The sequence below is a fragment of the Cottoperca gobio genome, chromosome 10 (genome assembly GCF_900634415.1).
Source record: "Cottoperca gobio chromosome 10, fCotGob3.1, whole genome shotgun sequence".
In the NCBI taxonomy this organism is placed as follows: domain Eukaryota; kingdom Metazoa; phylum Chordata; class Actinopteri; order Perciformes; family Bovichtidae; genus Cottoperca; species Cottoperca gobio.
The window spans coordinates 14,248,269-14,271,026 of NC_041364.1; the positions used below are offsets into that span (position 1 = coordinate 14,248,269).

Genomic DNA, 22,758 nt, shown 5'->3' on the forward strand with positions numbered 1-22,758 from the left:
GGTATCCTCATCAATGGTTCATATCAGACAAATAGAAGAATTTGGTCCTTGATCTGTGTCTAGGGGCATTTTAGAGGTCAATGGGACCTCACCTTTTGGCCTTTTAACCTTTTAACCTTCTGCCCTCTGCCCTCTGACCTCCCTTGTGACCTAATTAAACCACAGGCTGTCTCATTCTGAGAGTCTTGTCTCTCTCTCTCTCATCCTTTGGTTTAGTTTGCATGAATGGCTGTGTGTTTCTCAGTGGAGCGTAGTGTACAGTGCAGTGACACAGTGCAGGGTCGGTGTTGTTATTGTTGGATATAATACTGTTGTGGTTATTGTTGTAGTGATATTTCTCTTCTCATCTCTATTTTTATTATCAGTGTTTAGTCTCATTCCAGCTGTCTCGTGATGGTTGATTTGTATTATTGAAGGTCAGTGTGTGTAATGTGTATTAGGGCTTTTAATTGTAAGAAGGAGTCTCTCTCTGTGCCCTGCAGTATCGAACATTTGACCCATGTAAGCAGCTGTGGTGTAGCCACCCAGACAATCCCTTCTTCTGCAAGACCAAGAAAGGACCGCCCATTGATGGCACTATGTGCGGGAATGGGAAGGTATTTATAAACTTTTGTACTTTAACATACATTCTGTTGAAGAAAAATAATTTGATGGCACACTGTATCCAAATAGCAACTGTTTCTTGTATTCTTTGCCTGTTGCAGCATTGCTTTAAAGGTCACTGCATCTGGTTGACACCTGACATCATAAAGCAAGATGGAAACTGGGGCTCGTGGAGTCAGTTTGGCCAGTGCTCCCGCACCTGTGGTGGAGGAGTGCAGTTTCGCACACGAGACTGTGACAATCCAAGGTATGAAACTATGTTTCCTAGTGTGTGTGTGTGTGTGTGTGTGTGTGTGTGTGTGTGTGTGTGTGTGTGTGTACGTTTTCCATCTGTGTCTAATTATTCCAAATTCAGCTGAAGCTCAAAATAGGTTTTAGCAAGTATACCACAATATGAGTTCTTGATAGTTAACATCTAATATTTGTTGCACTGACTCTTGTGATAAATGCAGAGAGTCAATTTGTTCCATAAACATAGATCATTGTTGTTTTACCATGCTCCTTGGCCACTTAGACTGCAAGTTATCTCAATTCTGACTCGTCTTCCAATTAAGTTCCAATTAAATTAAGTTAACTTTATTTGATGGTTTATTTGAGCATCAAGGCATGAGTCAAGTTTCATCTCGCCCGGTCGATTACCGACTTGATGTTCCAGTACTACACGCTATAACACTGTAGTATATAACACACTGTATAGGCTATAACACAAGAACTTGTTGCAATCCAAACCTATGCAGACTTCACAGCATCTTCATAGCACCACGTTCCAAAACGTTTTTGGCCATGCACACTGAAGAACTGCATTACGGCACTATCACCTGTTGTAAATAATAAAATGTCTATTCTAGCACTTTGGTAAAATGGTAAACAACATAACCTTACATAGTCGCTATTCAAACTATATAAAAACTGTGGTATAAACTAAAATATTGTCAGAACTTGTAATATTTCATGCCAAACATTTTACCAAATATTGTAACTCTTCCAAAGATAATTTGTACAAGTCTGTGTTTTATTTCTATCCCAAAGTTTTCACATAAAAGCCAATACATTTTAGAAGTAAAGCGCAACACACATGTTGGATGACAATGCGTCCTCTGCCCTGCACCACTCTCAGACCAGCCAACGGGGGCCGTACCTGTGTGGGCGCGACTTACCAGTTTCAGATGTGCAACACCAACGAGTGCGAGGATATCTACAGTGACATGCGAGAGGAGCAATGCCACGCTTGGGACCCCCGCTTTGAAATCCACAGCAACAAGCATCAATGGCTGCCTTATGAACACACAGACCGTGAGTATACAGCTGATGGAGAGAGGATCAAGTTGTTTGGTGGAGAGATTGACAGCAAAACAGGCTTAATCAAGATAGCACCCTGAGAATGACAAACTTGAAGTGATGATACACTGTGGAAGTTGTAAATACGAATGAAAAACAAAAAAGGAAGCAAACACATAATTCATGAATGTGGTTTGGTTTTAGAGGGTTTTATATATATAGGTTGTGTTCTGTTATGGTCATCGACATCTGGCTGTCCTGCTGGGGCTGAGTGGAGCTTTGAGCTACGACTACGCCCTCCCATAAATCTCTTTGGAAATCTCTTTAAAAACAGTCTTTGAACTCTGTGTCTTCTCTCTCTCCACCCAGTCACTGATGTCATCTGAACTTCACCAACCCGCTCTTCCTCCCATCTTTTTCTCCATCCATTTATCAGTTGGCACATATGGACAAACTATAAGAGTAGCACTTAATAAGCTAAAACTTCTTTACATCATTGATAGAGATTTTAAATGTATGTGTGCGTGGGTGTCAGACCTACCTTGTCTCTAAGTGTCTAAGTGGAGGTGTCACTGTCTTTCTGATAGGTATTAAATTATCATCCAACTAAAGGGCAGCTCTAGAGTAAAGTGCTGAGCTGTCTACATATCTAATCAGAGGTCTCGCTGCACACACTCTGCTAAGAGGGGCCTTGCTAAATTGTTTTTCTCCGTTCTTATCATTGCTAAATGCCATATTTTTCAGCAAGGCTTTCTCAGTCTCAAATTACTTTTCCGTGAGTGTGTGTTAGTGTGCGACCACAGATGTGCGTATCCGTGTGTGAGTGAGAGAGAAAAAAGTGAACTGGGAGGTTAAATTGAATTCCATTCATGGTCTGTCATCTCCTGAGTTTCAGATAGTGTTAGGAGAGAAAAAGAGTGTCTCTGCACCGAGTGTGAAATTATAGTATTTGTTTTGAGTCGTTTGACACACTGTGGCTTTTGTCTCTATTTAGGTTTTTTCCCAAGTCAACAGATATTCTGTAATATACTCTTGAGCAAAGAAACATGAAACATAAGGCGGCCTCTGTGTGTGCGGCTGTTCAACCAGATGTTCAGAGGGATTCATCCAACCCTTTGCTCTATCACATTACATTAGAAACCCCAAATTGTTTATTTTATTCTCACAGATGTCTCCTCATAGAGCAGTTTGCGAGATATGGGCGATTTCAGAGGTCTCTGACCTTTTACTTAACACCTTGGACCTCCTGAAAACATTCAAATTGATAGTCGGCACTAGAAATGCTAGTCGGTTAAACTTATTAGCAAAATTATTATTATTTTATTAACGTATATATATGTCTTCCTACTTTTTTATACAAGCATCCGTTAGCTAGTGATGTTAACAACGCCGTTTTCAAATGGCGTATATAACTAATATAATAATACACGCAATATTTCTTTCAACAATGTGTAACTTTCAGCTTTGAATATTTTCTTTGAGTGTTTTCTTACTTTTTAACTAGTCGAACAAGTCTAAGTTTAAACTTCCCTTTAAATGTCATTAGGAACATCTTTATTCACTATGCAAATAAAGTCTTCTGAACCATCTTCTTATCAATAAACTCACTTTTTTCCAAAAGTAAAAAACACAGAAATAATGTGCTTGTACTAAACTAAATTATAAAAAATGTTTTCAGGAGCATTTTTTATGCTATAGAGAGGATGTATATCTACTTGGATTGAGTGGCTAATAATAGCATTCTCTGTTTTGGAGGTATATATACATGTATAAATATATTCTACCCACACACAGGTGGGTATAATTACACCTGTAGTGCACATGCAGGCTCCCACGATTATCATAGCGCATTTCACACACCGTAGAAGAGAGTTTCTGTGCTTCTGTACTCAACCTGAAAAGAGTGTGTTTTCTCCTCATATTATAATTCTAAAGTAGCACGTCTGCCACCTGCTATTAGTGTCAAAGCACCATAAGACAAGGTCTCTGGATTATGTCCATGTGTAATAAACGTGATGTAGTAGGAGTGTTCATTCTCACTGGGATGAACTGCCAGGTTTTATCTCTGGAGGCTCATGTAGTTGTAGTATGAGTCACACAGACAGACACAATGAGACAGAGCGCCACACTGACTCACAGAGAGCTCATTCAGAAAATTAAAATAAATCACATGTTGGTTGTAAAGATGAAATGATCAAAATAGATCTCAAATGTGCCAATTGGGTCATTTTTGTGTGTTTTATTTCCCAGCTAACAAACGCTGCCATCTGCATTGCCAATCCAAGGAGACAAGAGATGTGGTCTTCATGCAGAGAATGGTCCTAGACGGCACACGCTGCTCATACAAGGACCCTCACAGCGTGTGTGTGCGTGGGGAGTGTGAGGTGAGTGATGTCATGTGTGTGAGAGAGCAAGACATCTGCATGTAGTCAGATCCTGATGAGTTAAACTTTCCATGTCCTCATGAACAGAAAGTGGGCTGTGACGGTGTGGTCGGCTCCTCAAAGCAGGAGGACAAGTGTGGAGTGTGTGGAGGAGACAGCTCCAGCTGCAAAACCTTCAAAGACACCATCACACGTACTGCCAAGAAACAAGGTAAACACGCACCAACAGTCACAATAACGCTTATCTATATCTGGGACAGACATGACATCAGTGTTGCTGCTGTCTATCATGATGGTAAGTTCAGGATAAATAGTTGGTCAGTGTCCTCTGCTTGTAGTCTGCACAACATGTTTAGTTATGTTCAGCTAAACATCGCCCTCTAGAGGAAGATTTGCCACAATGTCCAAACTTCAGTGAGATCTGAGTTAACATGTTTCCATAGCCAAGAAGTCAAACCTCACTCTATAAGCAAATGTTTTAGTATATTATCTAACTCTTGACGGCGGGACAAACCCGAATTACAGCACCAAAATTCCCAGAATCAGATGTTTACTGTGTATGAAAATAGTCAGTGATGTAAGGGTTTTAACTAGTGAGCAGGGATACTTGGAGCTCTTTTCTGGATTAGCTGAGACTTTTAGTCAGGGAATTATAAAATGAGCTGGAGTCACAAACCAGATGTGTTTTGTATTTCAGGTTTCCTCAAAGTTCTTGAAATCCCAAGAGGAGCGAGACACTTACTGATCCAAGAGCTGAAAGCGACCTCACACACTTTAGGTATTTTACATTGTTTTTATTGTCTGTGTGTTTATATTGTATTGTATTGTATACTGGTAAAAGTGTAATCAATGAATATCTACAGCTGTAAAGAACGTTGCATCGGGACTGTTCTTCTTGAACGGGGAAAACGATTACCCAGAATCCCACTCGGTCATAGAAAAGGGCGTGGAGTGGGAATATGAGAATGACAACGACAAGGAGACACTTCAGACCACCGGTCCACTCAGACATGGAATTCTGATAATGGTACACATCAAAATTGATAAACATAGTATTTGATTTTGGTATACATTTTCTGCATACCAAATTACACTCAAAATATATTTTTTCTGTCTAAAATGATGTCAGTTATGTTAACTTGTGTCACTTTTTCTGTTTTTAGATGAAATTACATGGAGATGAGGATGTGAATCTGTCTTATAAGTACATGATGAACATGGACAGTGACTCTGGCATTCAGAACAACATGCTGGTAGAGGACAGTGCCTATGAGTGGGCTCCAAAGAAATGGTCCTACTGTTCCAAACCCTGCAGCGGAGGTACTGCCGAGCAAGGAACTGTTTCTGAGATCAACTATATGCATTTTGCGTGTTTGTCTTTATGTTTCTTTGCTTACATTTGTGGAATGTTCCGTCCCATCTTGCTGTAGGGAAACAATACCTGCGATACGGCTGCAGAAGAAAAGTTGACAGTAAGATGGTCCACAAGAGCTTCTGTAACAAATCCAACATGAAACCTAGAGGAGACATCAGAGACTGCAACCAGAAGCCCTGCCCTCCACCGATGTATGCTTGTATTATATGTAACCAACTGTAAAAAAATTATTTTAAAACTGTGATACAGACAACTTAGCTTTTTCTACATTCAGCTGGCCCTGTCCTTTCTCCTCTTTCATAGTTTACTTCAGCATTTTGACATTTTGAATGCCCTCAGAAGTCCTGTTTCTCTCTCCCGTGGTGTTCTCCAGTTGGGTGACAGCAGAGTGGCAGAACTGCAGCAAACCATGTGGAAAGACGGGGATGCAAATCCGCTCGCTCAGCTGTGTCCAGCCGTCAGATGACAACACCACACGCTCCATCCGCAATAAACACTGCAACAACCAACGGCCAGAGACTCGCAGACCCTGCAACCGAAACCCCTGCCCCACCCAGTGGAGAGTCGGACCGTGGTCACCGGTACGCAGGCTGAATATGGATCAACGGGAATCAAATGTCAAACAGGGAATTGGAAAAATGTTTGACCCATTTGGGTTTTTGTAGGGAAAATACTTGCACTGATATTTTCGTATTGAAGCCCAACATCTGGAATTTCAGCGAGAGATTCTGTTTCAAATATCAGACTTTGTCAGAACTGTACTCAGGTTTGACAAACTTCTACGGAACAGATGATTACAGTAAACTATGATTCAAATGTTCATGTACTGTTTTTGCCTTTGTACTGCTTTACATTTATATAAGATTCTACGTCCATATTTACCAAGTGATTTGTTATAATGTGCTTGTTGGTGTTCATGTCCTGTCTCTCCAGTGCTCAGTGACATGTGGTAATGGGACCCGGCAGAGGCAGGCTCTGTGCCACACCAGGGACAACACCATCGGCCTGTGTCTGGACAGTAGGCCTGACAACATCATAGTCTGTCGCCTGGATCCATGTCCCAGTGAGTGTGAAGGAACAATGCATAACCTGCCATGGGAGAAATGTACTATGTGGAAAATTCTTAAATTAATGTACTTACCCACACAAATGTATTAACACATTCAGCTTATGAGAACGTGGAAGCTATTTTCATAGTTTTAGCCAACATTCCTATGTGCAATAATAACATTGTGCTAAAAAAAAGTTACAGCAAATACCAGACAATGTGAGAAACACCAACAGTCAAACAAATTTAAAACAAACTCCCACATTAGCTAAAATGATCTGGAAGAGGTTTATTTTTTTAGATAATCTGGCTAAACTTTTAAAATTGAAGATATTGCTAAAACAAAAGTGCAATATCAACATGTTGCTCAGCAATTACTTATTATATAGTATTATATAGTAATTATCTGAGAATTATCCTTGAAGACAAACAGACCCTGATATCAGTGTAGAAAGAAAGGATGGAAAGGTTATCACAATAACCATTACAATAGTTCCCTTCCCACCTGAACTACTCCATCCTCTTTTTGTCTGCAGAGGGCTCATCAGACCTCAACAAGAACGGCAACATCCTGATCCAGTGGCTGTCTCGCCCCAACCCCAACTTCCCGAAGATCTCCTTACGTAAAACCTCCCTCTATAGTTCTCAGCCTGGCCTCCACAGCAGCAGCCACAGCTGCATGTCTGTCCTCTGCTGGGCCCTGCCCATCTCTGTCCTCCTGTCTCTGCAGGGCCGGCCCCGGCTGGCCCCCTGACCTTCCCCACGGCCCTTGCCTGTGCCCACGCCCGTGAGCGAGCGGCAAAGCTTTCGCTTCTCTTTTGGGGGGGGATGTTGCCTCTCTCTCTGTGTGTCTGAGAAGGCTCTGACTGGGGGGAGGTCTCTGGCTCCTGTGTGTGCTAGATGGTTCTCTCTTGCTCTGTCTCTCTCTCTCTATCTCTCTCTCTCCTTTGTGGAGCATTGTGTTGTAACCGCTGGCCAGTCGGAAACTCAAAAGATCAACAAAAAATTTGATGTGAAAAGGATTCGAAGTGGCAAGGCGAACAGGTTTTCATGGGCACCGCCTGAGACGTGTCGAAGAGCCGTTCATGTGTGAGGGGACCCCCTTTGCATTTGGCGGCCATGTTTTGCGCGAGCTAGCTGCGTGTTGTCATGGGTTACCACTCCTGAGATGCAGCTGCGCTTTTTTCTTTTTGTAGCGCACTGTCATTGTGGGGAGAAACAGGTGTGAAAATAAACAGAAAAGGTATATAAATATCTATATAGAAAAAAAAGTTATAAAAAAAATATGAAAGCTTTATTGTGAATGTGATCTTGTCACAATGAGGACATCTTTGCTAAAGTGCTCATCTGACATCCTGGTTCCATTCGGGGATGAGAATGGCGTCTCATTCTCTGTTCCATTCTCAGATTGACAGGAACTCAGCACAGGGACAGGAAGTGACAGAAGTAAACCTTTTGATTTTTTGGGTGAGGGAACTGTGAGGGGAAGAATCTTGAAGAAAGGCTCATTTTAAAAAACACACAAAAAAACAGGGTAGTCTGACCGCTTGAGGTTGCTTCCCATTTCACCTCATCATCAGCCATCCTCTCTTTGACTGTTATACTAAAGTTCAATAAATGCAGCTTATTTGTGCTTGCAGACTTTAAACAAATACATCTATAAATATATTTGTATTTATATATACCTATAAATCTAAATCTATATGAGTAACAATAATATTAATAATGTTTTACCATGAATAAGCTGTAGCTTATTTGCCTAAAACCTTTGGACTGCTATTGATCGCTTAGATCCTTGACTGTTATGTGTATTTTTTTATTGATTTTACATAAATACAGATGAATATTTAATAAAGGTAAAGTGTTTCGGGGGGAAGGGGTTAGACCTATATTATGCAGGACTTGGTCAGTTAGTTGCCTCTTCATTCTCTCAGATGGATCAGTGGTTTACTGTTGCTTCTCGTTTTCTTTAAGGATAGGATCACATTTTGTCATGCACATTTGCATCCATCTCCTGTATGTATGTATGTATGTATGTATGTATGTATGTATGTATGTATGTATGTATGTATGTATGTATGTATGTATGTATGTATGTATGTATGTATGTATGTATGTGTGTATGTGTGTACATGTGTGTATGTGTGTACATGTGTGTGTGTCTGTTTGCATGTGTGTCTTGTGTGTAGGCTTAGATGAGTAAGTTAATTAATGTGTTATTGGATGAGATATACTAGTCCTGTCAGTGAAAGTGTGTTTGTCTGATTGTGTTTGTTTGTATGTGTGTGTGCATGTGTATGTGTATGTGTGTAAGGGAGCTTCATCATTCGGGCTTTTACATATCGCGATCAGATACAGAAATACCTCATAAACTTTGATTTGAGAGCGTCCGATGATCTCATTTTATTTTGATGAACATTAACAACATGAACAATGCCTTATCTTGGATTGAATGTAATGGCATTTATCTGTGAAAGAGATGGCTTTACTCATTCAAAGTTTCACTCGGAATAGAGGCAGCTTCAAACCAACTTAACAAACTCACACCCGCCAACCATCAAACCTACCAAGGTGATGTTGGACCAATGTCCGACTACTGGGAAGGGTTTACAAAGGGCCTAGGGTATCGACACATATGGCATCTAGAAAAAAAAACACTCCAGACTTGTCATTGTATTGTGATCACATATTTCTGTTGTGACTATGTAGCGAGCTATCCAAGGTTTCCTTCTGCTGGAGTTGGACTGTATGAGACCAAGCCAGACCTAGCAGTGCGACTGTATATAACATTGGTGTTGACTGTATTTAATAATGTTCATGACTGTTATCTTCTTCTATAATATTCTATACTATGGGTAACTGTTTTGTGGCTTCACTAGCCTGCTGCGGCTGGCTAACGTTTGGCTAACGTTGAAGAAACATTCAGATGGACTACGTGCACTGCGTCTATATGCACTTTGATTTATCAGGGAAATTTTATTAATGTTTTGTAAATGTTTCATATGACACTTAATGTGCCATTCCCGTTTTTACATCATCATGGAAATTATGTATTTAATTTAAACAGCAAATTTTATTTATGTACTTCATGTTTTTTTTTTTCAATCGATTAAACAGATTGACTGGTTGATTTCCAAGTAATGAAGTGTTTTACCAAAGTGACTGTGAACTTGTAACTTTCGATACAGTTGAATTATTTTTCTTAAGAAAAGAATATATCTATATATTGAGCAGGGGGGGCGTACATCTCATTGTTTCAGTTACTGTCATTCTCAACAGCAAAGTTGTATCAATAAAAATGTTTTAAAAAGTGTGATCTTTCTCTCACCAGGAATGTTCACTGTTAGAAATAATTTCAAAATGTCAAACATTGCCAGCGGAACACGGTTATTGTTACTGTCATGGTATAAAAAGGATACAAGTCAAGTGGTAGAAGATTCAAATTAAAATTTTTAAAAAGGAAGCATACTTGAAGAAAAGGAAACACAAAGCTGCAAGAGGAAGTCAAAATTACATTTTAGATGTTTCAAATGAAAAATTCAGACCTGAAACACAATTATTTATTTACAACACAAGACTGGGCGATCCTTCTTTTTCCATTTCAGTGGCTCTGGACTAATCTCATGACTGCTCTTGATGTTTGGGTTGTCCTCTTCCTTTCTGCATCCTCCACTAATGGTCTGGCTTTACTTCTTTACTCTGCACGTAGTGGAACCAACACACACACTTACACTTAGTATGCATGCATGTATTTTATGTAAAACATACACACAAAGACTAATGCTAATGTAACATATTCTTATTGTTGCACATTTTCTCACAAACAAAGACACATCCTGGCAATCAGACACATGAACACGCACTTCTTCATAGTCTACCACCGGCTGCACCCAGTCTCAGCTTTCTGTTCTCTCCTCCACAGGCCAGCGTTGTCATGGAGACCGCTCCGTGTTCTGTCGTATGGAGGTGCTGAAGCGCTACTGCTCTCTACCGGAGTTCCAGCGCATGTGCTGCAAGTCCTGCAGCAATGTCACCATTACAGAGCTTCTACCCAACTCCACCTCCACATCCAGCCCCATGACCTCCATTCTGCTCAGTGTTACAGCTCCTCCACCCACCAGCACCCTCAGCTCTGGCTTCACCACCATCCAACCCACCAGAGCTGTCATCACCACCATATCAGCTTCTACCATCAATCCCTGGACCACCACTCACCCTCCTACCTTTAACACTGCTGTTCCTCATTCCACGCTTTCCCCACTAAGTGTTACACAAATGATCACAACTCATCCTTCAGCTGCCACCATTGCTCCTGTCCTCCCCAGAACTTTTTCCATGGCAACCACCTCAATTATTAAGACTTTTCTCAGTGTTACTACTCATCCCCTACCTCTGTCTCCCCCAGACATAGACGAGAACACAGACCCACAGTTACAGAGTACTACAAATAATCCAACAACATCTGGTATAATAACTACCACATACCTGCCATCTACAACCAGTCCAACTATGACGAACCCGACACAATGTAGTACAAAAACAGATGCCTCACTAAAATCCAAGCCCAAAAAGATTATGCCAAAGAAAAAACCCAAAAAGGTGTTTCCACCAAAGATCACTCAAAAAAAAAATATTGCACAAAAAAATACTACGAGAAAAAATGTTTCACCAAAGATCAATCCCAAAAATAAAACAAACGCTACTCCAAAAAAGAGTACACCAGAGAACAGCAATCCCCCCAAAAATACACTAGAAAAAACAACCCCCAAAAAGACTACTCCACCAAACAATACTCCCAAAAAGACAACTCCACCAAACACCACTCCCAAAAAGACTACTCCCAAAAAGACAACTCCACCAAACACCACTCCCAAAAAGACTACTCCCAAAAAGACAACTCCACCAAACACCACTCCCAAAAAGACAACTCCACCAAACACCACTCCCAAAAAGACTACTCCCAAAAAGACAACTCCACCAAACACCACTTCCAAAAAGAATACTCCACCAAAGACCACTCCCAAAAAGAATACTCCACCAAAAACCACTCCCCCTGTAAAGACTACTCTCAAAAACTATCCTAAAGTGAAGAATACTCCAGAGAAAAAACCTAAACCGACACCCAAAAAGGAGCCTCCACCAAAGGCCAATCCTAAAAAGAACATTCAACCAAAGACAAAAGTTACAAAGCAAAAACAAACAAAGATAAATCTCCAAAAGAACCCAAAACCAGGTTCCAAAAATGGCACAAACTCTCAGGCCAAGTTAAATCAGGATAAGGCCAAGGTGAAAAAGAAAACACCTAAAACAGTGTCTCTATATTATACCACACTTCCCACTCCACATACAAGTCCAGAACAACTAAGAGAGTACTTTTCTTCCACGATCTCATCTAGCGCTAGTGTATATGCGACAGTTGCAGGCATGCCTTTGCCTGAGTCCAGAATCAATGTCACATACATCAATAACAACACAGCAACTACAGATAAAACTCCACTGTGGTATCATGATGTTTCAGCCACAACACCCAGCACTTTTGCAGATGTCATAACACCGACTGGAACCGCTCATTTTGAGGAAGTCAACATGCCTAGTGGAACCCTGCCTTACAGTGATATCAAAATGACCAGCAACGGTGATGTCACAGTTACCAGTGGGACCATTCTCAGTGGTGATGATATCACAGTGTCCTACCGCGACATCGGAGTGTTCAGTGACACCATGGTGCTGGACGACGGACTCACTATGGTGATCCCAACCATCAACAGTGAGGATATGACAGACCTCGCTTCCTCACCCTGGCTGGACCTGTCTGAGTACATTCCTGTGAGCATCCCTGTTCCCACAACAACCTCAGACCCTGCCTTGGCCTCACCTCCCACAACCATCACAATGATAACAGAAAAATCAGCCATCACAACTATCACCAGTCCTCAGCGAAGACCAGAGGAGAACAGTGAGAACAACTCCATCGACGTCATATACAGCAGGATCATCGGCATAGACAACGACATCTCCCAGAACAATCTGATCCCAAAGCGTCGGGTCAACCTCCGAGAGAGAACCAAGAACAAACGCATTCAGGAGCTTCTGGAGGAGAAGAGGAACTTTCTCCTCAGGATGAAGAGAGGTCACACAGCATGATAGACCAAGCCTTCTCATTGCTCTTATAGAGATGAACGTTTTCCTTACTTTGTAAGCTCTTTTTAAACCCCTCTAAACTGCCATGATGCTTTCTATCAGGCCTTTCCACAAATAAACTGTCATATCACTATCATGACAATCAGGACTTTTGCAGAGAGAGAATATCGTCGACAAATGTTTGAACAGTTGCTTTGAATAAAGCAAAGCCCTTTACAGTACAGATTGTATCAGATTTGAAGCAAATCGCCTCGCCTGTGTCAACACAATAATGAAAAACAGAAGGGATGAAAAGTGTACATCCAGTTTGCCAGTTTGGCCAGCTATGAGCTTTTATCCCCCCCAAACCATCCACATTCTTGTTAGAGGATTCATCAATGATGTAATAAGGAGTAATGTTTCTGAAATGCTATTATCCCTACTGTTGCTTATGGATCAACAAAATGTACCACCTAGAATCCAAATCTCCATCTCCATCTTATATTACAGCCCAGGACTGCATCCCTAAACAGATATAGCTCACCCCCTCATAACAGTTACTGTAAGACAGGATGAAAATGTCTCCTTGTTTAAGGACCTTGTTGACATTTTTCAACCTGGACCCCATTTTCCCAGCTTTCTGTGTCACAGCATGTAATGAGAACAACAATTTTTAAAATTGGTTCAGTATTGAGGAAGAACGCCGCAGACGGGCTACAATGTAATCATATCGAGCAATTGCACACAGTCAATGTATATCCACTAAAATTGCTTGTTTTTGCCACGGACAGGCTCAGATTGTTATTTTAAATGTCTGACAACATTATGGAAAGGACCCTACAGAAAAACAGAATGTTTTTTCTTTATCTTTCATCGATCCAGTCTGTTTGTTTCACTCAGAGAAACATCCTGTCGCATCCACATTGTCAAAATCAGCTTAATATTCTGTTATGACATAGAAAATCTTTTGGATAATACTAATCAACACTTTCTGTTCTCCAACACCACAAACTCTGACATCACCCGCCCTCCTCTCTCCAACTTTCATTCACGTCTCTTAACATTATGTTCTCCTTCAATACTTGTTAGTCACCTAGGCACTAAAAATACAGATGTTACCCTTTAATTGGCCAGCACTCTGAAAACTCTATAAACACTGCAAGATCTTTAGAAGGCGTGAAAGCAATGTGGTAATGCTATACAATCAGAAAGTCAAAGTTCACTTTTGGTTTAATTGATTTGTGTAAAGTTTACGCTGCATGGATTGTGTTGCCTTTTCCAACGCAAACATCTGTTTGCATGGGGTCCCTCATCTCTCAGGAAGGTAAGATAAAGCATGTTGAGGGACATTGCTAACCATGTGGTGCTTCCTGAATTTTGATGATATATTTTGATATCTCATTAAGCGAAGTGGAAAAACAAAATAAGTAAAGAGAAAAAACTATATTGATTGCATTTTTCTTTTTCTTTTTTTTTACGGCCAGTCTTTTTTTTATGGTGCTTTTTTGTCAGTGTTTCTAAAAGCGATGTCCCTCGTGCATTCATTTATGTACACAAAAATACTAAAATATTATAATAAAAATAGACGATGTTTCTATTAACTGTATCAAAATAGAACCTTTGGAGGCCAGTTTTTTTATTGGTACATCTCTATCTTGCAGCAGCTGCAACCGCATCTATCAATCTTTCTGTTCAATATCTGTACATATGAAAAAGAACTTAATGTTTAATATTTATTAAAGTTTAAATGCTGTGGTATTTTGCAAAATGTCAGTGTTGTGTGAGTTGTGTTCCGGTGACAATTATCATGCAGCCCTTCTTTATCTTTTTGGCTGCATCTAGTAGTTGTTGCCTCACTCAGTCAATCCTGATATCATCAGTAGGCAGCGATATAAGACTGCACAGCTTCTAGTTAACCATCAAATTATCAATAGCATTCCTACAGGCTTTTATTCAAACTATGTAATGCAATATCTAACACATAGGGGGAAGCATTGCACCTGTATTCTATGCTGTAGTTATGTTATCTGTTTTCATATTCATGCTCCTTTTTTATCTCCAAATATCAGGTTCAGTTCATGACTGCCTGGAGACTAATGTTATTGTCAACATATAAAGTTACTGGTTTCTAAAATGGAGTCTAATGTAGTAAAGATTTTGCCTCTTTATTCTTGATGGAGTAGCTCCAACATGAGTCAGCATGATTTACAAAACATTTGAGTTGTTTTCACCTGTGGGATTCAAAATAGGCCTATTGTCTTTGTGGTGTGTATACTGTTTCTGAAAAAGCGTGTTGCTCTGGGATTTTTCTTTACTTTAAACACTGAAGGATTCTTTTCACTTTTGTTGTATTAGGGTGACACGTCATCTAAAAGTTTGCAAATTAAACTGCATAGCTAGATATCATTGGGGGAAATACATTTCTGCTTAGGATGAACTGTCCCTTTAGCATCTATTTAAGGTAACAGTAAAGTGTTGATTACCGGCAGCACAGGAAATATACTTTGGCTTTTACTTGCTTCAAAATTAGGCTCAGCATAACTTTACATCTGGTTATAATATAATTTATTTTGTGGAAAATGTTGAGTCACCCAAACTCTGGCTTATTGACAGTAACGTTTTTTTTAACAATTTTAAAAATTCAGTTTTTGATATGTGACACATGACTTGGAGAAGCATTTTCTTTATTCCCTTTATATGCCAGACTTAAGATTGAGCCTTAGTTAGTTGTTTACATCTTTCATGAGCCAATCACTTGTCTCTATGTTTTCGGGTTGTCTATACATTCGTATGTAGGTACCTCTCGTTCTCGCTCTTGTTTGGTTTTGTCTTCTTTTCCCTTTTGGCTGTTTTCCAAAGCAGACTTCATCTGGCCTCTGTAAATTGGCCACATCACTCTGGCTACATTTATTAAAGGTTCCACTGTGCTACAAATTAGGACTGCATGGATGCAATAATGCTAACTGTTAGTTAAAATTGTATCCCCATGAGAGATAAACAAAATGTGTAGTGTACACCCAAATAATACTGGAAAAGAAATTCTAACATTTACATTCTCGAAAAGTTCAGTTATTACATTTCTGTTGTTTTGGGAAAACTGAGACTGTAGAGTTTTTGAGAAAAACTAACTAAATCTTGACTAATTTTGGATAACTTACCCCTTCATACTCATACTGAAGGTACAAGAGGTTGTAAGGAAGTATAGTGACACTTTAACCTAACAATATTGTATTAAACTGTCTCAGAGAAGTGCTGAGAGTTTGCAGTTTTGGTGCAATGGATTGCTCAATCTTGAAAGTCTCTACAAAAATGTAACCCTATAAGCCTCAGAATTAAAGTTGTATTGTATGTCATTCTACTTACTGTAACTGCATTATGTTGTAATGTGCTCGTGATTTTGCCCACATTTTTACAATTCTTCCCAAAAATATTTCAAAACAACTTGTTCTTGGAAGAGGCAGTCATCTCCCCTCTCTGCCCTTCAGAGGACAACTCAATGAACATTTCTCGTGCTACTTCTGGCAGCTGGAAGCTCAGTAATTAAAATCAATAACCAGGCTCAACAATCAGAGCCCTTCCATTTATCCATCCTTCAACTCAAAGTGTCCAGCTCTCTTTACCTACAGGCTGAAGCTTTTATCAGCCATGAAACATAAGCATCCTCCTTCAATCTAATTCTTATTGGACCCACAACACTGAGAACAAGAGGATCAAGACATAGAGAAGAGGTGCAGTGTTTAACCTTCTATAGTGATCTTATCTTTTTTTGTCACAATGATAAACTGCTCAAGATTGTCGCTGCATTTTGTTGTAACATAGAATAAAGGTTGAATTGATAGTTGGAAGAGTATTCAATGTTGGTCTCGTGGCAGATACAGAAGAGTAAACCTTTTTCACAGAACACATTTTTGACCTGTCACAGGAAAAGCCTAATAATAAAATGAATGACAGCTGAATTCTATTTAGCTGCTTCAGTTTCCGGGTCCTGGCATTGTTCATGCTGCTCACTGTCACACTGCCATGGTTCCCTGGGACACCTGAGTAGGAGAGAGCATCGTTAGTGTTATTGGTAACACCTGTGCTTTTCCTGCTACGGCGAGTCAAAAAATGTCTGCTGTGAAAGGTTTGTGTGTAAAGTCAGTGCAGAAGCTCCTCTCTGTTGAGAATTGTTTTACAATATGTTTAAACCTGGGGCTAAAAATTGTGTGGAGGGGAATAAAAAAAATTCATTTGAGAAGAAATATTTCTAGAGAACGGAGAAAAGTTTTTTTACTCAGAAAATCTGTTTTTCTTTTCCTTTTTTTCAAAACTACGTGTTGTGTTGGGCAGGATTTAAGCAGTCTATATGCATATGTGTATATGTGTATACATATATATATATATATGTATACACATATACACATACAGTCACCTATACAACATACTCACACATTATATGCAGTATATTGTCTCATGTGTGCTGAAAGACAGATATAGAGCTACAGTGTATGTTTTTTGGAGAACTAACCCAGTGAAAAATGTATAAATAAGTTGAATAATTGTATGATTATTAAAAGTCATCATGTGGCTATGGGGACGTTTCAGTAAAATGTTAATAGTTTAGGAAGAAATAGAACAATTCAATTTAGATTTATTGAATATTTCCATGAGTCAACCTTTATCATCAGAGTTGCCGTGGCTCATTGTCTGTGGTTCTAGAATACACACGTCATAAACACACGAGTGTCAGAGGCTCTGGGTTGGTTTTCAGCTGAGAGCCATTAAAAAACAGCTGGACCCGTTCCTAATCTCTTTAATATGGCTGCTGATAAAACTGCTATTTCCTTGTAAAAACACACACAGCAACAAATCCAAATGCCAGCATTACTGATGTTTAACCATGTATTTGTTGGTTCTCATGAATTTACGTCATGCTATTTTAATTAGAATTGAAGCCTTGCTGATGTTGTGCCTCGTGTTTCTCGTGTTTGTTATTAGTAGAATGCAGTCAGTGTGATACCAAAGAGTCTCTCAGGAGTGTAACTGTGTGTGTGTGTGTGTGTGTGTGTGTGTGTGTGTGTGTGTGTGTGTGTGTGTGTGTGTGTCTTTGAGGCAAATTTGTGACTAGTCCGTTAGAAACCTATAAAAAGACATGAATCTTTTTATAGGTTGGATGCAAAGAAGACTCACTCATGTGACTCATCAGAGGTTGTGCACACACACACACACACACACACACACACACACACACACACACACACACACACACACACACAACTCCATACTGTAAGACTGAAAGCCTTTTTCCCTGGACAGAGGGGAAGACTGTTGACCGAAGGGTCTGAAGCAGGATGTTCCTGTGTATGAATCCACAGGTGAGCAGTACTGGGATAATACTCTCCCAAATAATTCTCCCAAAATGTCGCGCGCCTTTAAAAAGGCATTTCAATGGAAATCAATTCAGTTTTAAACAGTAAATGAAATCTAAGCAGAGGAAATACAATGTTAAAAGCATTGCCTCCATCCAACCATCTGCCGTCCCATTTTTATTGTCCAATCTTTCCTTAAACAAGACACAAATAACACGAAGCTGCCCAGTGGACAGTCTTTATGGTTATGTAACCTCAAAAATGGGTTCTTCTTCAAATTGTACGATTTAATACAAAGGTGTAAAATATCTGCTTTATTATTCTTTGCTTCTACATTTTTCTTTACTCAGATAATCAGTCAGTGTGGGACTCAAGTCTCAATTTACATTAACTGCACTCTCGAGCCCGCCATAAAGTCTTAATGAAACACGTTTCAATTGGCCTACATAATAAATAACTTTTTGTTAAAGATCAAAAAGGTAAAGTGTCGTACTTATTTTAAAGGCATAATTAATGACTTTAATTGATTGTAGAGGCTTCCTAACACCAGTAATCGTATATGTTATGCACACACACACAAGCAAAGCTCTCACGTGCACATCAAATCATGTTGCATGTTTAAAATAACTCCTCAATACGTAGATTTCTTGGCACAAAGCATCATTTACTTTGTTAGACTCTCCCAATATAGAGGGGGTGACTGTTCAGTCATCTTTAGAAATAGCATGTCCTGAAAAAATCAAACTATCTATTTTCCTCCCTGTTTTTCTGTTTTGTTTTCCCCTCTTTCTCTCATTACCCTCTATCCATTTCTTAGTCATCTCTCTTTCTCTGCCTCTGTTTTTCTCTCTCCATCAATACAGTCCGCCAATGACAGTGCTTGAGCTGAGGAAATGGATGGTGTGTCTATTTTTAGAACCAGGGAAGGAGGGCAAACCAAAAGTAAGCTGGGGAGAGAGAGGAAGGGGGGAGGAGAAGGAGGAGGGATGTGAGGAGAAGATAAATCTGCATTCTACCGCTGCCTCTGGTCAGAGACAGTTGAAGCTACAGAGCACGCTCAAGGAGAAGCAGCATCCCTGGCTGGAGACATCGCATTTTCGATAAAGAAAAATTAAAAAAGAAAACATATCCAGCTGCAAAAAGGCTGCAGACTGATATTGCAAGAGCAGAAAAAAGAAGAAACGATCAACTGGACTTCACAAAGACAAAGGTGAGTGGGAAAGCAAATTGTGCAGAAAATCCCTATATAATTACTTAGAATGCATGAGGTGAAAATACACAGGGTGCTTATTCTGTGCCTCAGCACACAGCTGCTACCGTGGAACCATTTTTAGCTGTTGTATACCGAAGGTGTGGTCTATATTTAGCAATGGTTACACCTTGGAAGAAACTGGGAGAGGCTGGCATTTTGGTTTGGCTTGCACTATTTTTGGCATGGAGGTCGAGACGAATATATATTGTGGGCTACACTCAGGGTTGTAACAATATGGGGTTGCATAACAAAATATAAGCTGACACATTCTGTGGCTTCACATGACTGAGATGACATTTAAAATAGTTATCTATTTGTGTTGCCTCTTGCTGCTCCTTGTTGGAAATGTTTGTATTTTGGTCTGTTTACACTGCAACTCCAAAGTAAGCAGGGGATGGAGCCTGAAATGGGGGAAAGCAGGAGAGGGAAGACTTATATGTGACTTTAATTTGATTTGATACAGTCAGGGGCAGAAATAGATGGTTGTGTTTTGAAACACTACAGGCTCGTAAGTTATTTATCCACATGTAGCAGCACAATGATGTCATTGTTAACACACATTAGTCTGATGAGATATAACATAAAGCAAACTGTTAGCTTCAAAAAATATATTTGTGTCTGTCTATTGGATACACAGTGCAGTGTATGAATATGATATCCTCAATCTGAAGACTCAGAAATGCTGTTGAATTATAAAATGTATAGAATGAATGAATGAATAGCACTGCTCTGCTTTTGTAGGAAAAACCTTTAAAAGATTCAGTGAATAGAGCTGCTTATATACTGTACATTATTATGTCTGTTCCCATGCATCTGACAGATGTTGTTCTGAACATGACGTCTTCCCTTACTTTGCTTTTCTCTCAGCTATGCGGCCGCGCTCCAGACTGCTGTCCAAAAGGAGACTCCTGCTGCCCACGATCAGAGAGGGCACTGAGGAGATGATGAGGGATTTAAATGAAGTCAACACACTCCACATCACTGGCCACGGCCAGGCTGTCTCTTCGGAGGACTACCTCCTCTCCATCTGCCACCTGGCCCACCCCACATTCCCCACCAGGGACGTCACCCCTGACAACATCCACAGCAGGAAGCTGGACGCCATGCACCAGACGCTGCGGCTGTCACGGCTCCGTGTCACCACATCGACCACCTTTGAATTCAACCCCACAGAGGAGGCCCATGCCATCGATATGCAGCAGAGAGAGGAGAAAGAACTGAATGGCGAGCTGATGTTTGGCAACTCTGACCCCCTGGAGTATCTTTATGGACACCAGAGCAACCTCTTAGGTGGTGTGAGGAGGGCCTTTGTCGAAGGAAGGTTTATAAGGCACCATGGGAGTATATGGGAGGGCCAGGCTCGCTCTAGAGCTCACAGAATCCCCCGTGATTCAAGTCCAGACCTCCCAAGCCAACACAAGAGCAGCTGCCCTGAGTTACACACCAGCACTAACACCTCTATCTCCCCAAAGCACAGCTTCTCCAGGAGAGGGAGGCCGGCAGACAGAGGAGCAGAGGGGGATTCTCAGAATCCAAGCATCAAACAATCCCTCATCTCCCAGTGGATCTCTGACTGCAGGTCAGCATGGAGGGAGGCACGTGTACGAGCATGCATGCTGCCCGCCATCGCTGAGATATAGAACGCAAACACAGACTTTGTGACTGAAGACATTCCTCAATAAAGTATCCTAATCTTTAATCGTTAGGAGATATGTAGATGTGTATTATGCAGATAAATATAAGGGATATAATTAAATAAACATCTGAAAACACACAGAGGCAAGTAAATACTATCATGATTGTCCACCTGTAATGTTGTATTAATGTCATTACTGTTACGACCTACCTACACTTGATGTATGCTGGTGATCATACAAAATCATAAAAATGGACAAATCTGCAAAATCTTTTTTTACCTTCCTGTGTTTTGTGAACTAAGTTTGAATCAATAAAACGGTTTTTATACTCTCAAGCAAACTGTCTGAAGAGTGTTTTTCTGTGCTATGATCTGTGTTTCCTTGCATGTGTGAATCCTTCGAATATGAACTCCCATCTCGCCTCTGGTGGTGCCGAGGCGCTGGAGTTGCTATGGTAACTGTCGTGGGATCCTGCTCTGGTAAACAGAAGTGGAGAAACAGCGGCTGAGCAAAGATAACACCACTGAACCTAAACATGCCAGATGCAGGTGAGCTGTTGCGGGATGGCTGCATGTCGACTGCATGTCACAATCAAAACCAGGGAAATGAAAAGTGTAATAATGAGCTGACTGGGGAAGTTGCTGATTCAGATTCTGAATTTGTGTTTGTAATTAAAAAATTTAATATTGTCTATGATTATTGAGAAATGTTTTCATCGGAGTAGGTTCAGCCAGAAACAACACAAAGCATGACAGTAAATTTGAATCCTAAACACTAGAGGGCATGCTTCATACATGTTATTACCTCAATTCTCCTATAGGCCGAAGCCATGGAGGGTCATGAAATGCACATTTTATTGAAATCTGGCACACCTGAGGTCATGGTAAAAGCGTCAATTTACCAAACAACAAAAAACATATACATGAGCAATTAGTTTGGTTTTATTTGACCTGGTTTGAATATATCCGCCTCTGAGATGTCTGCCTCCTCCCTTATTTAACATTTTTAGATGTTACATTTGAAAATTAGAAAAAAGCAACAGAGACAATGTGTATGCTTCATACACTGTAAACCAGGGGGCATCAATGTTTTTCAGGCCAAGGACCCCCAAACTGGTGTACCTTTCCTCCACTCTGTCTCTGACTGTAGGTGTGTGTCCATACAAAGGACCATACAGCCCCCAGTGCCACGGTAAACACACAGATGGATCAGCTCCACGTGAATATTATAAGATAGAAGTGTTTCTTGACCGAGTTTCAGCAGTTTGGCCAAATGTTGTGTATTCTTGTCAACTGACTGACTCACTGACTGACTGACCGGCTTACACAGGAGTAAAAGGTACACAGTGAATATCATATCAACACTAGAAGAGCGACATATGTAGCTGTAGAATACAATACACTAGAATCTAAACATAGGATAACATACTATAGTCGGCCATTTTTAATAATGATGATTTTAATGATTTATGAAATCACGGACAAAACTAGCAAACAAAGTTTCTGTAATAAATTAGAATTATTATTTAAAACAACTATTGGTTGATTGGTTAACACTAAAAGAAACTAGAAGAAACGTTGGAACGCATTTAGGAAACATACAGTAAGAGAAAACCACCTTTACTGTCACAGGAAAACAGTATTTTAGGGACTGGAAACTCTTGAAAAGTCTCATGTGGTCATATCAACCTGCAAGTGTCTCATTCTTTTCACA

The 22,758-nt window shown here is 40.2% G+C and overlaps 2 protein-coding genes across 3 annotated transcripts in view; both read left to right on the plus strand.

The window, feature by feature from the left end:
• Positions 1–14,772, plus strand: part of LOC115014490 (A disintegrin and metalloproteinase with thrombospondin motifs 2-like) — a 106,178-nt gene extending 91,406 nt beyond the window's left edge. For both annotated transcript variants that reach the window (XM_029441382.1, XM_029441383.1), the window contains 13 exons: positions 483–596; positions 705–850; positions 1,721–1,896; positions 4,132–4,265; positions 4,353–4,476; positions 4,963–5,043; positions 5,129–5,292; positions 5,429–5,585; positions 5,696–5,831; positions 6,014–6,221; positions 6,574–6,703; positions 7,225–7,311; positions 10,611–14,772. In XM_029441382.1, coding sequence (XP_029297242.1) covers positions 483–596; positions 705–850; positions 1,721–1,896; positions 4,132–4,265; positions 4,353–4,476; positions 4,963–5,043; positions 5,129–5,292; positions 5,429–5,585; positions 5,696–5,831; positions 6,014–6,221; positions 6,574–6,703; positions 7,225–7,311; positions 10,611–12,832 — 3,879 coding nt within the window. In that variant the 3' untranslated portion in view covers positions 12,833–14,772. The remainder of the gene's footprint in view (positions 1–482; positions 597–704; positions 851–1,720; positions 1,897–4,131; positions 4,266–4,352; positions 4,477–4,962; positions 5,044–5,128; positions 5,293–5,428; positions 5,586–5,695; positions 5,832–6,013; positions 6,222–6,573; positions 6,704–7,224; positions 7,312–10,610) is intronic.
• Positions 14,773–16,089: 1,317 nt separating this feature from the next.
• Positions 16,090–21,374, plus strand: LOC115014678 (uncharacterized). Its single transcript, XM_029441701.1, has 3 exons — positions 16,090–16,931; positions 19,073–19,366; positions 20,276–21,374. Exon 3 carries the CDS (start codon positions 20,278–20,280, stop codon positions 21,046–21,048), a length of 771 nt encoding a protein of 256 aa, XP_029297561.1. The 5' UTR covers positions 16,090–16,931; positions 19,073–19,366; positions 20,276–20,277; the 3' UTR covers positions 21,049–21,374.
• Positions 21,375–22,758: the final 1,384 nt, after the last annotated feature.